The sequence below is a fragment of the Symphalangus syndactylus genome, chromosome 7 (genome assembly GCF_028878055.3).
Source record: "Symphalangus syndactylus isolate Jambi chromosome 7, NHGRI_mSymSyn1-v2.1_pri, whole genome shotgun sequence".
Lineage (NCBI taxonomy): Eukaryota > Metazoa > Chordata > Mammalia > Primates > Hylobatidae > Symphalangus > Symphalangus syndactylus.
The window spans coordinates 129,914,969-129,932,352 of NC_072429.2; the positions used below are offsets into that span (position 1 = coordinate 129,914,969).

Sequence of the window (17,384 nt, forward strand, 5' to 3'; positions counted from 1 at the left end):
GTGGTGAAATAGCAGTTTGGGGAAAGAGACATGCAATGATTGAGATCCAGTGTGGCATGCTGTAACACAGATCTGTCAAAGAATTTCTTCACTTTGGTGTACACAGCACTTTGAATAATGCCTGGTGCATAGTTAACACTCAGGAAATATATATCTGTTATTGAATGGAAAGCAGTAATGCTCCACTTAAGAGGTTCACAATTTGCTGCAGGATATCAGAGAAAACCTAGTGTCCGTCATTGCTGTCCTTTAATAGGTCATACGTATCTTGTCATCGGTATCTTTGCTAATTTCTTTCTTCCCTCTCTTCTAATAATTAAAGTCATACTCATCCTCCAGGTCCAATTCAGAGTAAAGACTGAGTCTTATTTGGCTCTCTCTCTACAGCATGAATGGGTGAATAGATAGATGAGTAAATGAATGAATGATCATGGGAGTTCTCATAAATCCTTCCAACAAACTACTTTCTCTCTTGATTTAAGATTTTTGCATGTGTTTTTTGCTCTTTATGGTGGACCGTTTACTGCTTCTCCACTGAGCTGAATCCTATTCACATGTCAGCTCAGGTAAAATTTTTTTTCAATAGCCTTCTACAAGCCTCCAGGTTAGGTTTGACCCATACACTGTTGCCATACATGTCTGTGTAGTCATTCAGCTTCTTCTACACCTGGTAAACTCTTTAAGGCCAGGATCTGATTGCTAGTCAGCATTATATTCCCAATGCTCAGCAGAGCTCCTGACACATAATAGACCCTCCATAAAGGAATTCATTCACGATTGAACAAATTAAATGATTAATTTTTTTTGTATCCTACCGTGAGATAAAAATCATGAGTGCTTGAAAAATCCCACAAAACCCGGTCATTTCTGTTGAATATAACCTATTTGATTCTTAATTTATAATTGCAAAATATTACTATCAATCTTATTTAGGATCATTATCCAAGGAAAAGGTATCTGCTGTCACTTAGGTTCTTACAGCATCTCCTTCACAGGGTATAGAATTTTTAACAATTATGGCATTAAAATTAGTTCTGATAAGAGGAAAATGGGAATTCATTTGTCAATGACACATGATATTTTAAAAGATATGGATAGGGCCGGGCGCGGTGGCTCACGCTTGTAATCCCAGCACTTTGGGAGGCCGAGGCGGGCGGATCACGAGGTCAGGAGATTGAGACCACGGTGAAACCCCGTCTCTATCAAAAATACAAAAAAATTAGCCGGGCGTGGTGGTGGGCGCCTGTAGTCCCAGCTACTCCGAGAGGCTGAGGCAGGAGAATGGCATGAACCCGGGAGGCGGAGCTTGCAGTGAGCCGAGATTGCGCCACTGCACTCCAGCCTGGGCGACAGAGCGAGACTCCGTCTCAAAAAAAAAAAAAATAAATAAAATAAAATAAAATAAAATAAAAGATATGGATAGGACCTAATGATGATTCTGTTTGCTATGCACTTAAGGAGAGCCATCATCCTGATTTACCTCCATATAAGTAACCCTAAGTTACTACAACTGAGCCAAGTCAATCCATAATAAATTCTCACATGAGTCCTCTTGGGACTGAACTATGTTGACTGATTTATATAAATCATTACACACAATAATGCTAATAGAAACTCTTCACTGACTTGCAAGGGCATCTCACACAATTCTAATCATTAAGGAGACTTTTCAGGAAGGATTTTATTATTCCCATGCCATCGATGGGGAAACTAAGACTCAGAGCTTGCTCAAGCTCACTAAAACAGTAACCAAGTAAAAATTACTAATCCAGGGCAATCTCATTTGAAAGCCTATGTTTTCTCTGCCAGACTATACTGCCCATCTATTACTGAAGAAGTTCTCAAGGATAATGGAAACTTGAAGCAGAGATCAAATGCCAGTGGAAAGTAACTTTAGCACTGATGATGTGGAGTCAGTTATCTCAGACAATACCCTTGGGTAAATAAAGGGTGGTCAACATGCCACAAACATCTTATCATAGTTGTGAACATAGGACTAAAAGAAGCCTACACAATATTTTACTTAATTCTAGGAACAAAGAACCTTCCACAAAAGATAGTATTTTCTTGTATTTTATCCAAGAAATCAATGAAACTGACTTATATGTTTGTATTGCTTTCTACATAATATCTCACTTGAGGCAAATGTAATGCAGAAGAGAAAGATATTGGCCCATGTATAAAAAAGGAACCTATGGTGGAAAGTTAAATAGCTTAGGTGGCCCAACTAGGAAGTAATAAGAGCCATGACCCAAACTCTAGTGGTCTTTTCATTAAATTCTAGTTGTCACTTTCTCTTACCTCTGTATATTATTATTTTCTTCCTCCTTCTGCCAACTTAAAAAAAATAAAGATTAGAGAGAATGGTGGATGATTCCTCCACAACTTTAGATTATTAGATCACAGTGATTCCAAGACACCCAAATTGAAGGATGAGAAAAGAAGCAAAAAGTCTTATGGAGATGGTAAGGCAATATTTTTTAGTGTCTTCAATGTATCATAAACACTAAATAAGAGGCATACCATACAACTCACCCACAATTTCAGCTCTTGTTGTGACAAAGCATTAAGAACAGTTGAATAAATTATTAATATGGCAGCATTCTCTGAATTGGCACAGATCCCATGGAAAGAGTGACATGCCAGTCTGGCAACTGATCTGTTTTGCACAGGAACATAATACAATAGTCTTGGGAGATACTCATGTTTATTGTACAAGGTGTTTTCTTTCTTAACGTTATGTTTCTTAATTATTCCAAGGGCTATTCAGAGAAACTACTATGAGGTTCCAGAATTATTTTAGGCAGTAACTTAGAAATTCCTTATTCTGAATTTTGTAAAGTCAAAGTAAGTTCTGAAAACTCAGTAGTTTCCTCTGCCCTGGGAGACAGCAGATGGCAGTGGGAGTTTAGTCCTGTCAGGTGGGCCCTACGTGTCCGTCTCATCCATCAGAGTCACACGGACCTGGCTTCACTCACTTTAAAGATCCCTGACTTCCTGGTGACTTGATGCAAATTAATCATGAAGAAAATGTTGAGTCTTTCTCTGCTACTTTCTTTATGATTTTTGCAAACTATTATTGCCTAAAGTCTTAAATAAGAAATGTGCTATATTATAAATAATAAGACATAACTGTAAGAAAAAGGGCTTAGTCAAAAAAAGGTCTATTATTGTAGAGATAATATATCTACAAGCATAAAATTTCCAAGAGCATATATACTTGGGATGCTATAAGTTGATACTAAAACCAGTTTTCAACACATTCTTGATATTCCCCTTGGAAAATTGTGTTCAGAACAAAGGTATTCATGGACTTAAAATATATAAATTTCTTTAATAGGGACAAATCTTTATTCTTTGAAAATAAATTTAATTTTGGATAAATATATTATTTGAGGCCAAAGCTACTTTTAAGTTCCTATAATATCCACCCAATCAGGATGTCCAAAAAATTCTTTTATCTTAATCTCTCCAAATTGGAAGACATTATTGCCCCCTGCAATCCAACTTCTTTTCCTACTGTATCCCTTATTTTGATGTTGGCATCATGTCCACAGGACTTTTTTGTGTACATCTCTTCTAAAAATCAGGTTGTGGTTTTAGAGACTAGATGTGTAAGATTCTTCTGTGTGCTCACTCTAATTTGAATTGGTAAACAGAAAAAAAAATTATATGAAATAACACATTTACAGTTTAAAAGAAAGAGGGTCAAAGATGGGCATGCTGATGATTTTGAGGAATCATGATCTTGTTCACAAACACAGATGTCAGTGAAAGGTGTCAGAAAATAAATTTGTGACCGTAACCTCTTTATTTCTTATGGGGAACGATGAATTGAGTGTGGAGAATAACACCAACCCATTTTGACCTGTAAGTCTAACACAACTATTTCAAACTCTGGAATCCTGTGACATAAACTTTAAGAGAACACTTGCAAGTCAGGACGTGTTTGGGAGTAAAACAGTAGCTCCATATAATTTAGAGACTGGCTAGGTAATAACTAAAACACACAGCCTTGTCAGTTGGTACCTGTCTTTGGTTCTCTGTCTCCAGGCGCAGCCTGGCCTCCACACACCTCCGAGTCTCCAGGAAAGCTTGGCGTTGGGCCCGATCTGATAGGTAACTGATGAAGATTCCAGCTGTGTTCATACACATGAATAACACTGCCTGGGCCACAACCTAAAACAAACACAGTCTGGTCAGGTGCTTAAAACAAAAGCTAATTACAAGCAACAATAAAATAAATAAATATGAATTTCCAAGGTAAATCCTAATGTAGTAATCCACATGTTTAATCGCATATTTGTAGAACTATGCCCTTCATTCAGATCTTGAGGTAAATGTCATCCCTTTGGAGAGGGCTTCTTTCACCACTTTCTCCAATTTAAGGCTTCTTTCTCCCCAGGTTTAGACTGGGGTCTTCATGGAAACCTGCTGTGAAAAAGAGGGAATCCGGTTGGCTTCTTCACTCCACCTTATCTCTCTCCCTTTCACCAGCAAAAGCTTCTGACTTTTAAGGGGCTGGAGAATCTGGTGGGAATAAAAAGAAGAGACTAAGAATTAACAGGAAAGGAATCCATTGAATACCTTTGCCTTCGAATACATTGACTACTATATTTAGACTCTGGTGTTCTCAGGTCTTCTTGGATAGAATTCAAGTCTTGTTTCTAATTCAAGAAAACAAACACGTTTTTCTATTGCTTTTCATCTCCACTTCCATTATTCTATTTCTAGGCATCAAAATATGCTTCCTGGACTCTTAAATTGGGCTTCCTACTTTTTCACTTGCCCCCTTTCTAACTACTCTTCAGTCAAGAAAAGCAGACAGATTCTTGAAGAGGGGTCAACACATGGAAGAAATGAACAACATAGTCTGAATTTCTTTGTTTTCATGGCTTTAGCCTGAGAACAGGCCACAGCTCATGCAGTGTGTGGTAGTTATAACTCCAATAGAAAATGCAGGTGCTTGAAGAAGCAAAGAACAGAGTTCCACACCACTGTAGCTTCCAGAAAGTGGGAGGAGAATTCCAAAAAGAAAAGAACCTGGTGAAAGAAAACCTAAAATTGTTTTATAACCTCTTATCTGAACCACATATGCATAGGGAAGACAGTAAGCAATTGAGTTAAGGATAAAATAACTGAACTGATATTTGAACTGCAGTCCAAAAGACAAAGACTTTCTTTTGATTTCAATCAAGTTAATTACCTGCTAAAGTGAAACAGAACAAAACAAAAATCACTATTTCCAGGGGAATGGAAGATAATTCAGTCTTAACTATAGAGCATTCACATTGTCCAGAACATAGCACAGAATTATGTGACATAAAAATAAACATTAAAATGTGACTCAATCTCAAGAGAAAAGAGTCAATAGACATCTATTCTAATCTGACCCAGATGTTGGAATCAGCAGGCTGAGATTATAATAGTTCTTACAACTTTGCTAGTGACATTCTAGCAGTGAATGAAATTCACTGAAAATAAATATTTTAGCAGTGAATGAAAAGATAAGAAATAAGAAAAGAAATAGAAACCTCAAAAAAAGAAAATTTCAGAACTGAAAAAACAAAATATCTGAACCAACTGGATATTAACAGCAGAACATAGATGACGGAAGAATCAGTAAATTTGGAAATATGCCAATAGAATATAACCATTTTGAAAAAATAAATAAATATTATTTAATAATATATATTAATAAAAATATATCTTTATATACTTTTTTTTTGATACGGAGTCTCACTCCATCACCCAGGCTGGAGTGCAATAGTGTGATATTGGTTCACTGCAACCTCCACTTCTCAGGTTCAAGTGAATCTCCTGCCTCAGCCTCCTGAGTAGCTGGGATTACAGGTGTGTACTACCACGCCCAGCTAATTTTTGTATTTTTAGTAGAGATGGGGTTTCACCATGTTGGCCAGGCTGGTAGGTCTCAAACTCCTGACCTCAAGTGATCTATCCACCTTGACCTCTGAAAATGCTGGGATTACAGGCGTGAGCAATTGTGCCTGGCATATATATATATATATATATATATTTGAGATAGAGTCTCACTCTATCGCCCAGGCAGGAGTGCAGTAGCACAATCTTGGCTCACTGCAACCTCTGCCTCCCAGATTCAAGCAATTCTCCTGCCTCAGCCTCCCAAGTAGCTGGGATTACAGGTGTGCACCACCACATGTGGCTAATTTTTGTACTTTTAGTAGAGATGAGGTTTTCCTATGTTGGCCAGGCCGGTCTTGATGTCCTGACCTCAGGTGATCTGCCTGCCTGGGCCTCCCAAAGTGCTGGGATTACATGTGTGAGCCACCACAGTCAGCCAAAAAAATTTTTTTTTAATTATTTATGAAAAGGTTTTAGTAGTTTGTGTGACAACATTGAAAGGCCTAACATACATATGATTGGATTCTCAGAAGGAAAGGAAAGAGAGAATGGGGCTAAACTAATTTGTTTAAAGACATAATGCAATTCTTATAAATTTTATAAAGATACATATTTACAGGTTCAATAATGTTAGCAAACCCTACATAGGATAACTGTGAACAAAACTATTCCTGGGCACATCATAATCAAAATGCTAAAAAAACAAAATCTTGAAAACAGTCAGATAAAAATGCTACATATAGGAGACATATTCTTCAGTTATGATAAAGATTTTCAGGTTAGATAAAAAGAAATATTATATGTCCTATTTGTAACATATAGTTCTAAAATATATTGATATAAAAATTTGGAAGTCAAAACAGAATAAAGCTGGCTTTGTTGTATAAATACCAGACTAAAGATAATTTTTTGAAAAGGGCATTACTAGAGATAAGTAGGGTCACTATACAATAATAAAGGGTTTAATACATCAGAAATACATAAAAATTCTGAACATGGACACATTTAATAACATAGCCTCAAAATATACCCTGCAAAATAAAAAGTCTATGTAATTATTTATAAATCTATAGTCATAGTGGTCTCTTTTAACACAATTTTCAGCAGTTTATATACCAAACAGATTAAAATGTCAGCAAAGATAGAGACAATTTGGAAAGCTCATATGATTATCAACCTTGAAATGAAACATTGATATGGTTTGGCTGTGTCCCTACCAAAATCTCATCTTGAATCATGGTCATGGTTTCCCCCATACTGTTCTCGTGGTAATGAATAAGTCTTAAGATATCTGATGGTTTTATAAGAGATTTCTTCTTTCACTTGGCTTTCATTCTGTCTTGCCTGCCACCATGTAAGTCGTGCCTTTCTCCTTCTGCCATGATTGTGAGGCTTCTGCAGCCACGTGGAACTGAGTCCATTAAACCTCTTTTTCTTTATAAATTACCCAGTCTCAGGTATGTCTTTATCAACCGCATGAAAACGGACTAATACAAACATGCTATTCAATAATTAGATAGTAGAAATTCTTTTAAGGCACATATTGAAAATTTGTAAAATATCATCTTAGGATAGGACCTGAAGTTAGCCTCAGCAAATTTTGAAAACCAGGTTTCATCTCCTGTTACAGTGTTTCAAAGAAATGCTTCAGGATCTTGATCCTACTTGTTTAAAATGTCCACTGGAAGCTCTGCTCTTGTCCGCAGCTGATTTGGGCACATGGATTTTGGTACCCATCAAGCAGAGTTTGATCAACTTTCATTGTCCAGCCAGAATTGTGTAAGATGAACTAATTAAGATGTCGATGATATTGGCTATTGTTTCTGCCGTTAATTGTTGGTCCTCTTCGATTAGGACATGAATACAGTTAACTTTTTCTTCACAGATTGATGTGGATTGTCTGCCCTGTGGGCTTTACGTCTTCAACATCATCTCATCCATTCTTAAAATGAGTGATCCATTTGTAAACTGCCGATTTCTCTGGGGAATTCTTTCTATGAACCTTTGTAAAGCACCAGTGATTTCACCATTCTTCCACCAAAGCTTCCCCATCAATTTGACATTTGTCCTTACTTCAATTTTAGCAGAATTCATGTTGATCTGATAGGGGTTCTTTTGTAACTGATATCTTATCCTTTTTAGTATCTCAAGTTGAATCCTATTTAGACACGTTGCAACATTTGTGTAAGTTTATTTTGGTGCAAAAAGTTTTGAAATCCATATTTTCTTACCATAAACCCATCATTTAAATCCAGTTACATAAACAACTGTGAGTAATCACTGATCCTGTGAAGTCAAGTGGGCATGAACATTTTGAAAATCTCTCATATTGCTTAGTTTGACTTCAGTTGTTTTTAAATTTTATATCATTGGAATCATATTTTTTACTAAACATTATTTTCTTTATTCATTTTGATGCATACATTGATAGTTCCTTTATTTTTACTGCTAAATAGTACTTAATACATCACAAAACATTTATCTGTTCCACTACTCGTGGGCATTCTGATTATTTCCACTCCCATTCTCTTGTGGAAAATGCTGCTCTGAACATTGTGGGCGTGTTCCTGGGGCACATGTGCAAAGGTGACTCTGGGGTGTGGAGTGGGAATACTCAGTGCTAACCTGGTGGATACAGAATGGTCTCCCATTATGATTTTACTCTCAATTTCCTAGATTACTAACATTTCACACTGGCTAGGTTGTGGGGAAAATAGTCACTCTTATACCTAGTTGCTGAAATGTGTGAATTTGGCAATATCTGTAAAAATTGACAATATTTCTACTCATGAGTTCAGTAATCCTAATTCTTATTTCATAAATATGACCACCCATGTGCAAAGATCAAAGGATATGATAACATCATTTACAATAATAAATAATTAGAAATAACTTAAATGACCCTAAACAGAGGATTGGTCATATTATAAATCCATCCAGTTGAAAAGTGGGTGTGGGAGAAGGAAAGAACTAACATGTACTATCATTTTTAAATGCACAGACACACTCAAGAAGTTATTGGGTAATGCTGGGGACAGAAACTGAAGTCTGGGTTTTTAAACTCTACCTTTTTGGCTTTTGTATATGTGCATGTAGTGTACCTATTTTAATAAAATATATTGTTAAAATAGTAAAATGAAAACTTCCCATCATGACAATGAGGATCGTTTGATCCTCTTCAAGACCATTTTGTACGTTTCCTCACTTACTCATTTTGCTCTAACCAATCTGATTTCTGTTACTTTCCATTCCTTCATTAGATTTTTACCATTTTTGGGACATTCAAATGTTGTTTCCTCTTCTTTGCACACTACTCCCCATACTTCTTGCCTTGCTGATTCCTCTTATCCTTCTGTTCTTGGCTTTATTATAGTTTTCTCATATAGACACTCCCTGATCACTATATCAAAGTAGGATTTCCCTGCTATGCTTTATTCCTGCACCCTGTGAATTTATCACACATTGTAATTATATATTATTTGCTTGCTTGGTTACTTGATGCCTATCTGCCGCACTGGATTGTGAGTTCTAATAATACAGAGATGATGTTTGTTTTAGCCATTAATGGACAGCACTTAATAAGTTCTAGATATTTGATAAATGAATACATGAATGGGGGAATAGCCTTCCTATGTACCAGTAATCATCATTTATAACATATACCAGAACAATGATCTTACAATAGCATCGGTAAGATAAAACACCAAAACTATTCTTAAACAATACTAACAATTGCGTGGGAGCTAGAAAAGAAAAAAAGTACATGACTTTACAAAAGATAAAGAAGAGAGGTATTTCTGTTAAAAATGCTAACTATTATTAACTATGTTAATAGTTATAATATGTAACTATATATATATATATATATATATATATACATGACTCAAGATGATTTACAGCTTTAATATTATTACAATCAAAATCCCATATGGAATTTTTATTTGGAACTTGAAAGGTGATTTAAAAGTATATTTGAAAGAATACATGAGTTAGAATATCAAAGAAATTTTTAACAAAAATTAGAGGGGGGTCTTCACCAACCAGAAGGTAACATATACTATAATGCTATGATAATTAAAACTGTCACAGCAGAGAAAAACTCAACTGCAAAATTAATGGAATAAAGTAGAGTATACTGTATAGAAACAAACAATAAAAATTGTAACAAGTTTGTACATGATACATGTAGCTCAAAGATCAAAGGTTTAATGGGAAAGAAAATTTTCCCAAAAAACATAATTGGTCAACTACAGGGAAAAAAAAATGGACTGACAGTCACCCCATACTATATGCAAAAATAAGTGCCAATGGATTAGAGCTAAATGTGGACAATGAGACTATTAAAAGAGGAAAATAAAGGGGAATACTGCTCTAATCTAAGCAGAAAAATGTGAGCAAAGTCTCAAATTAAAGAAAACTGGTTCTTATTAACAAAACCAATCTGATAACTTGCTGATATGAAGAAACTTTACTGTAATATTTATGAGAAGAAAATTGGCAACATGTTGCAAAATTTGACTCATTTCTTTCGACCCACTGACCCAACCTCTAGAAATCTGTCTTTAGGAGATCATCAGACAGAACATTAGAAACTTCTGTTAGGGAATATTCATTGTAACTTTATTCACGAAAAATTTATACATGGAAACTGCATATTTTTAACAGTAAGGGAAATGGCTGAATAAACTGTAGTCTGTGTAAATAAAAAGAATATAAAATTGCACTTAAAAATACTTAATGACATTAGCAAATCTCTGATGAATTAAGTAAAATGTAATATTTTAAACTGCACTTAACATACAAATCTATAAATTCAACGTGATCCTAATGCTTAAAATATGAAGAAATATATATACATATACATACACATATACATATGCATATATAAATAAAAAATACGTAAGTCTGCAGGCACTTGTGTAAATGTGTGTGTATCTGTGTGTGTACTGAAATAGGAAGAATAAGTTACTCAAACAAACTCAGTTGTGGAGATCTAACAAGGCGGTACAAACCCGTAAGGTGTCAGGATCTACGCTTAGACAGGTGACCCTAGCATTTGGGGCTTCTTCCTTCCTGGGAGCATTTGCAGATTCCAAAAGAGATGACTGAGAGTCTGAGAAGCAGAGCAGGATGTTCAAAACTTATGCAGCCAGTAGAATAAATGCTGAGGGCTGGAATCAACGGGAAAAAACAGAATGCAGAAAAGACCATCCAGACAGAGTCTCCTGATCTTGACCAGTAACTGACCTCACAAATAACTTTAAAAATAAGTGTTTGGGTTTTAGTATCCAGTAATTATCTAAAAATGCCCGAACTGCTCAATTATTACTAATTTTTACTAAATGTCTTGAAGGAAATACCACTCCATTGTGGCAGTAGCGGATTGGTAGTTCTATGAAGGGTTAAGTGCATACGGTGATGACCATCTCAGATTGGTTGTGCTTTGTAATCCCTCCAACCTATGGCTCTACCTGGATCCCTCAGGTCCCATCCTATCTGTAAGCCACCTCTGACCCAGAGTTGATGTGCTAGGTGTGAGATACTTGAGAAATATTTATTAATCATTTTTTCCTGCCCTTACACATTTGTAAACTATATTTGAAAAGCCTTCCTAACCCCTCACTTCTATTAATTAATCCATTTGAAATTATTTATGGAACGAGTTTTATAAACCGGCAATGTATAAAGCAGGTAATGTCCTGCTGTCGTTCTAGTGGTGGGAGATGGGCAATAAGCAAGTAAACCAAGGAATATTTAACACATGTGGTGGTGGTAGTATGAGAGAATGATAAATGCCATAAAGAATAATACAGCAGCATAAGCAGGATGGAAAGTGATGGCACAGGAGTAAGACTGCTAATTTAAAGGGAGTTCAGAGAAGGCCTCTCTGATAAGAAGACATTTGAGCAAAGACCTGAAAGAAGTGAGGGAGTCATGCTCACTTGGGAAGAGCATTCCAGGCACAGAAAAGTTCCAAGGTTCTGAGGCAGGAGAAGCAAGAACCCAGTCCAGCCCAGCATGAGGCCCACTGTGGCTGGAGCAGAGAGCCTTGTGGGAGCCTGGGGAAAAGCTTTCAGAAGCAGACTCTGAAAGGTCTCAAAGGGCCAGACCATGGAGGGTCTTGAAGCTTTTCTCTCCATGAGATGGGAAGGCCCTGCAAAGTTCTTAGCACTTGGAAACATGACCTACCATCCATGTTTCAAGAATCACCTCTTGAAGTGATCATCCAAAGTGCTACTGTGAAGAAAACAGACAGTAGTGCAGCAAGGACAGTCAGGGAGACAAGTTAGAGGCTGCTTCCAAGAGTCCCTTGAAAAGAGATTTTGACTTGGACCACAGTTGGAATTATGCAGGTGATGAGATAGGGCCAAACCCTGAATGTATTCCACAGGAGGAGACAACAGGATTTGCTGGTGGATTTTTTGTGGACTACATAGAAAAGAGAAGAGACAAAGGTGATTCCCAGCAAGTTCTACTTAAAAAAAAAAATGAAGATCCTTTGGCCATGCTGAGACCCACTGAATACAAATATCCAGGGATGCAATCTTGGAGAACTTTATTTTTAGGACGCTCCCAAGTCGATCTGCTGCAGTGGGTCCCTAGACTGGCATGAAGAATTCTCTGAGTCATGTCAATGACCTGATGATCACGTATAACACTGAACTTTGATCTCCTTTTTATATGTTCATCAACCTTACTCAATCTGAACTCCCCCAGGGCAGAGCTTGTGTCCACTGTCTCTTATCTCCTAGCACAGGGCCTAGCATCCCAGTGCTTCATACACTTGCTGAATCTAACCGAGTGAATAACATGAGTGAATTGCAATTGCCCACCTCTTTGGTCCAATTTTGTGATCACCTGAAAGTGGAAAGTTGTCACTCTGAGGTGAGAAGTCTTCTATGAATTCTTCTGGAACAGAAAGAAGATTCCCTCCTCGCTTTCCCCTTCTTGTTCCCCCAACCCCAGGAGTGGAAATGTTTTCCATGAAGCTGGGGTGATAGAGACAGCATGGGCGCTGCTGTTTGATGCCAGGGAGTTCAAAGTTGGAAACGCTCACAGAGCCAGCTTCCCCATTGATATAGGATTTGTGTTTTAAGGGCCTAACTCCCCAGAGTGGAGGTGAGAAAGGGGGATAGCTCCCTGGGGTGTCCTGAGGGGCCCCTCCTCTCCACTCTGCACTCATTGTGTGTTTTCTGGTGCCACAGGAAGTTGCACTATATTTTCTTCATAGCACACTTTGTACAAGGAACATCCCCACAGTCTGCAGCCCACGCTGTTGAAGGCTAAAAAGGCCTGCTTTATTCAGAGTGGAAAGAAGATACTTCCACCTATTTCTGGGTCTCCCCGAAGCATCCACTCAAGTGCGATTGTGTGCGTGGAAAGACCAGCTCTGGGAAAGTGATCACTGGATCTGGGCCTTGATTTCATTTTCTTCTAAACATTTAGACAGAAAATAAAGGAATAATGTGTTGCAATCCAGTACTGATTTGCATTTGGATATTTTCCAATACTTTCTTTTGTGGATCTTTTACCCTGGTTTATCTTTAAGACTGATGTTTCATCCTAAATTTTGGAGAATGTTAAAACTGAAATTGGGAGACTAAATAATAACAAGTATGACTTACTTTAATTGAGTTTATATTAAGTGCAGAACACTTTACAAAGTCCCTTTCATACATGTTCCTATTTAATTTCAGTGAGGAAGGAGCCATTATTATGTTTATTTTACATATGTGGGAGCTTGGGATCAGAGAAGTTAAGGAACATCTCTAAAGTTAAACAGTTCCACAGTGGTAGGCCTGGGAATTGGGTACAGGAGGGTGGGGTCTAAGCAAGACCTGGCTAGGATCTGATGGAGACCTTTGATATTCAGAGAAAACAAAGCCCAGTCAGAAGACAGGGGTATAATTTAGTAAATAAATACTGGACAAGGCAGGAAGCAGGTTTAATATTTTGCCACAATGTGCTGGGTGTATGGGAAAAATGTAGGTAAAGGTCTCATGTATGAAGGTAAATGAGCCTGGCTGGAGAACTGTTGGCCTCATTCTCTAATAGCTAGCTAGCATTTGTTGAGCAGAGCACTTAATATGTGCCAGGAATCATCCAAAGTGCCTTGCATATTTTAATTCATTTAGTCTTCACAATAGCCCAATATGGTAGACACTATAACATGAGCATTTTGTAGATGCCAGAGCTGAAGCTCGAAGCTTAATCATTTGCTTGAGATAATGAATGGTGCAAGTGGTAAGGCTGAGGTGTGAACCCTGGTAATGGGAGCCAGAGCCTGAATTATAACAGCTGTGCTCACCAACCCCATGCCTGAGTCTCTGCTGGACTCACACAATGACAGTTCACCCCATCAACAAATCCAGGCTCGCCACATGCACCCTAGGATTCGGCCATTGTTACAGATCAGTTCTAGAGCCTGGTAAAGGGAAAAGAGCCTTGGGAAGGAGGTGCGTGTTGTCTGCAGGCCTTTCCAGCATGGTCTAGAAGACCAGGTTGGCTTCCAGTTGGCTCTAGGAAATAAAAGAGAACCATCTAAGGCAGGGAAAGCGTCTTCAAATGCATCGTAAAAATAGTTACTTCATTCAGTTAAGACGTTCATGGAGCATTTCACTGTGAACTAGGTCCCATTCCTGTCTAGGGCCTGTATGTTTATCCCTTTCCTCACAAAGGTGTTCTCAAGCACATCACAATATCTCTATCTTTAAATGGCAAAGCTAAGGCCCTGAGAGTAATTTGCCCAAAGCCAAGTAGCTTAAAAAATTCTGGAGTGGTGATTACCAACTGGGCTATTCCAACTCAAAGCCTGAGGACGAGGAGTGAGGGAGAAAACCTGGAAGGAGATTAGACACTCTCCACAGCTCTCAAGGGTGTCTGGAATCTGCAGGAGGTGGGGGTCCTGAGAGAGTGGGTGGGGCAGCTTCCCACTAAATACCTTTGCACCTGCCAGATGCTGGAGCTTTTGTAATCAGAGACCTGGGTTTGCATCCCTCAGCTCCACCACTTGCTAGCTATGGGAGTTTAGGCAAGTCACTTTATGTCTCGATGAGCCTCAACTTTCTAATCTGACCAATGGGAATAAACCCTTGCCTCATAGAAGTGAGGTTAATACTATATATACGTGTGTGTATATCTATCTATCTAATATATACACATACTATATATACAAATATTATATATATATTATATATATATACTGTATATGAATGTGTCTAGCAGATCACAAATGCCCAATAAATGTTAGATATATATGGAAATATGAGGCCATCTATTTTTCCAAAGTCTAGTTTATGGTGTAGTTTTCTTCTATTTTATTTCTAGGTAAGTGATGCACCGTGGATGTTCTTCCTCCAGGTTAAGAAATATCCCAGAGGACCATGAAGTATTAAAGTCTTCTATATTTACGGTGCTTTACAAAGAACATTTATGTCCATTATTTACTCTGCAGGGAAAAGAGTAGAGGGGGTGCTTAGGGATCAGACAGAGTGGTCTTCAGTCTTGTTGCTGCCATTTACCCCCAGGGGACTGTAGGAAGTCCTTATCCTCACTACGGGAGTGGATACTAAAAGTGTGATTTGCTGTGCTACGCATAGAGCTTAACAGTTTAGCTTAGTGGCTAAGAATTTGGGCTTCTAATAATGCCATTTACTTGTTATGTAAACTTGGCTCAGTTAATCAACTTTTCTGGCCCCCAAATTTTCTTACCTGGAAAACAGGAATACCTTCCTCAAAATGTTGGATAATCAATGAAATTAGCAGAAGACCTGTAACACAATCATTACTCAATATGTATTGACTGTGGTTGCAGTTATTGTCATTATTATTGTTTTCATTGTCTATATGTCACTACAGTGACCCACTGAAGGGATTTAGCAGGTAAGTGACTTGGTCGGGTATGTGTTATAGAAAGGCCACTTGAGGAATAGTTATCTCATAGGTTAAACTCTTTAAGGATTCAGTGAAGAAAGGGATAAAAGAGGAAGAAAATCCACAGGAGTAGCTGCAGAGACCAGAGGAAGGACAAAGAATCCCCACCAACATCCTCTGCCAGGGTCGTGGGCTCTTCCCACAGCTGTTGGCTCTGTGGCCATGTTTCCTGCCTGCCCTTTATAAATAGTACACACTGAATTGGAGAAAGAATTATAAATAGTTCATAGTGAAGCTCAAAAAAAACATAGCAATAAAGTAGTAAACTTAAGTAAAAATCTAAGAAAAGGTAAAAAAACATGAGGTCTGCTGAACTCAGCTGGCATATAATAAAAAAGTAAAATTGAATGATGAAAAACCTCTATTAACAACTTAAATTCCAAGAATAATATCCCGAGAAATTGCAAAGTAAGAAGGGAAAAAAATAGTCATTTCAAATGATAACAGAAAGAATTTTGAAAAACTGAATGAAAAGAACAAGAACAGGGATATAGGTTTTTTAAAAAAATGAATTTAAAAAACTAAGGCTGGGCACGGTGGCTCACGCCTGCATCCCAGCACTTTGGATGGTGAAGGCAGGTGCATCACCTGAGGTCAGGAGTTCAAGACCACCCTGGTCAACATGGCAAAACCCCATCTCTACTAAAAATAAAAAAATTAGCCAGGCATGGTGGTGGATGCCTGTAATCCCAGCTACTTGGAAGGCGGAGGCAGGAGAATTGCTTGAACCCAGGAGGTAGTGGTTGCAGTGAGCTAGTGAGCTGAGATCGCGCCATTGCTCTCCAGCCTGGGCAACAAGAATGAAACACCATCACACACACACACACACACACACACACACACACACACACACACACACACATTAAGGAAGAAGTAAAAATGTTAAAGGCTAAAAATAAGAAGGCCCATAATTGAGAAAAAATAAAAGAAGTGATTACAACATTTAAAAATAGACTAGGTAAAAATGATGAAGAAATTTTTGCACAAATTTTAAAGTTAAATTATGCTAATGCAAAGTAGCTTAACATATCAACATATTCAAAATGTCCATTGTACTCAGAGAAGTGGACAAAACAAGTAGCCATAATTATTCCAGGAGTGTTTTGCAGCCTGGCTTAATTCTACCATTTAGAAATCCTGCTAACCTCTTCAGAAGGGGACTTGGGGAGAACCTCTGTTTACACACTCCAACTGTTTTCCAGATCCTGTGCTTTAGCCTTTACACATGCTATTTTATGGACAGTCCAATAGCAACCCTGCTTGGGCTTATTAGCTCCATTTCACAGAAAAGAAAAGTGAGGCTCAGAGAGGTTAAATAATAGAGCTAGTAAGTGGTACTAGGGTGATTGACTATCTTGGTTTGACTGGAACACAGGGCTTTATTTTAAAACCTGGAGAGTTCTGGGAAGACAAGGAGGACTTTTATCCATGCGTTTCTCCTAGGGTCCACAGATTATGGGCGAGCTAAGAATAATTACATTTTTAAAGAAGTGTGGAAGAAAAAGGAGGAGGTGGAGGAGGAGAAGAGGAAGAGGAAGAGGAGGGGGAGGGGAATTAAGTATGTGGTT

At 37.8% G+C, this 17,384-nt stretch overlaps 1 protein-coding gene across 3 annotated transcripts in view; it reads right to left on the bottom strand.

Annotated features, from left to right (window-relative positions):
• ADCY8 (adenylate cyclase 8) overlaps positions 1 to 17,384 on the bottom strand; it is a 274,396-nt gene that overhangs the window by 219,775 nt on the left and 37,237 nt on the right. For all 3 annotated transcript variants that reach the window (XM_055287260.2, XM_055287261.2, XM_055287262.2), the window contains exon 2: positions 4,030 to 4,179. In XM_055287260.2, coding sequence (XP_055143235.1) covers positions 4,030 to 4,179 — 150 coding nt within the window. The remainder of the gene's footprint in view (positions 1 to 4,029; positions 4,180 to 17,384) is intronic.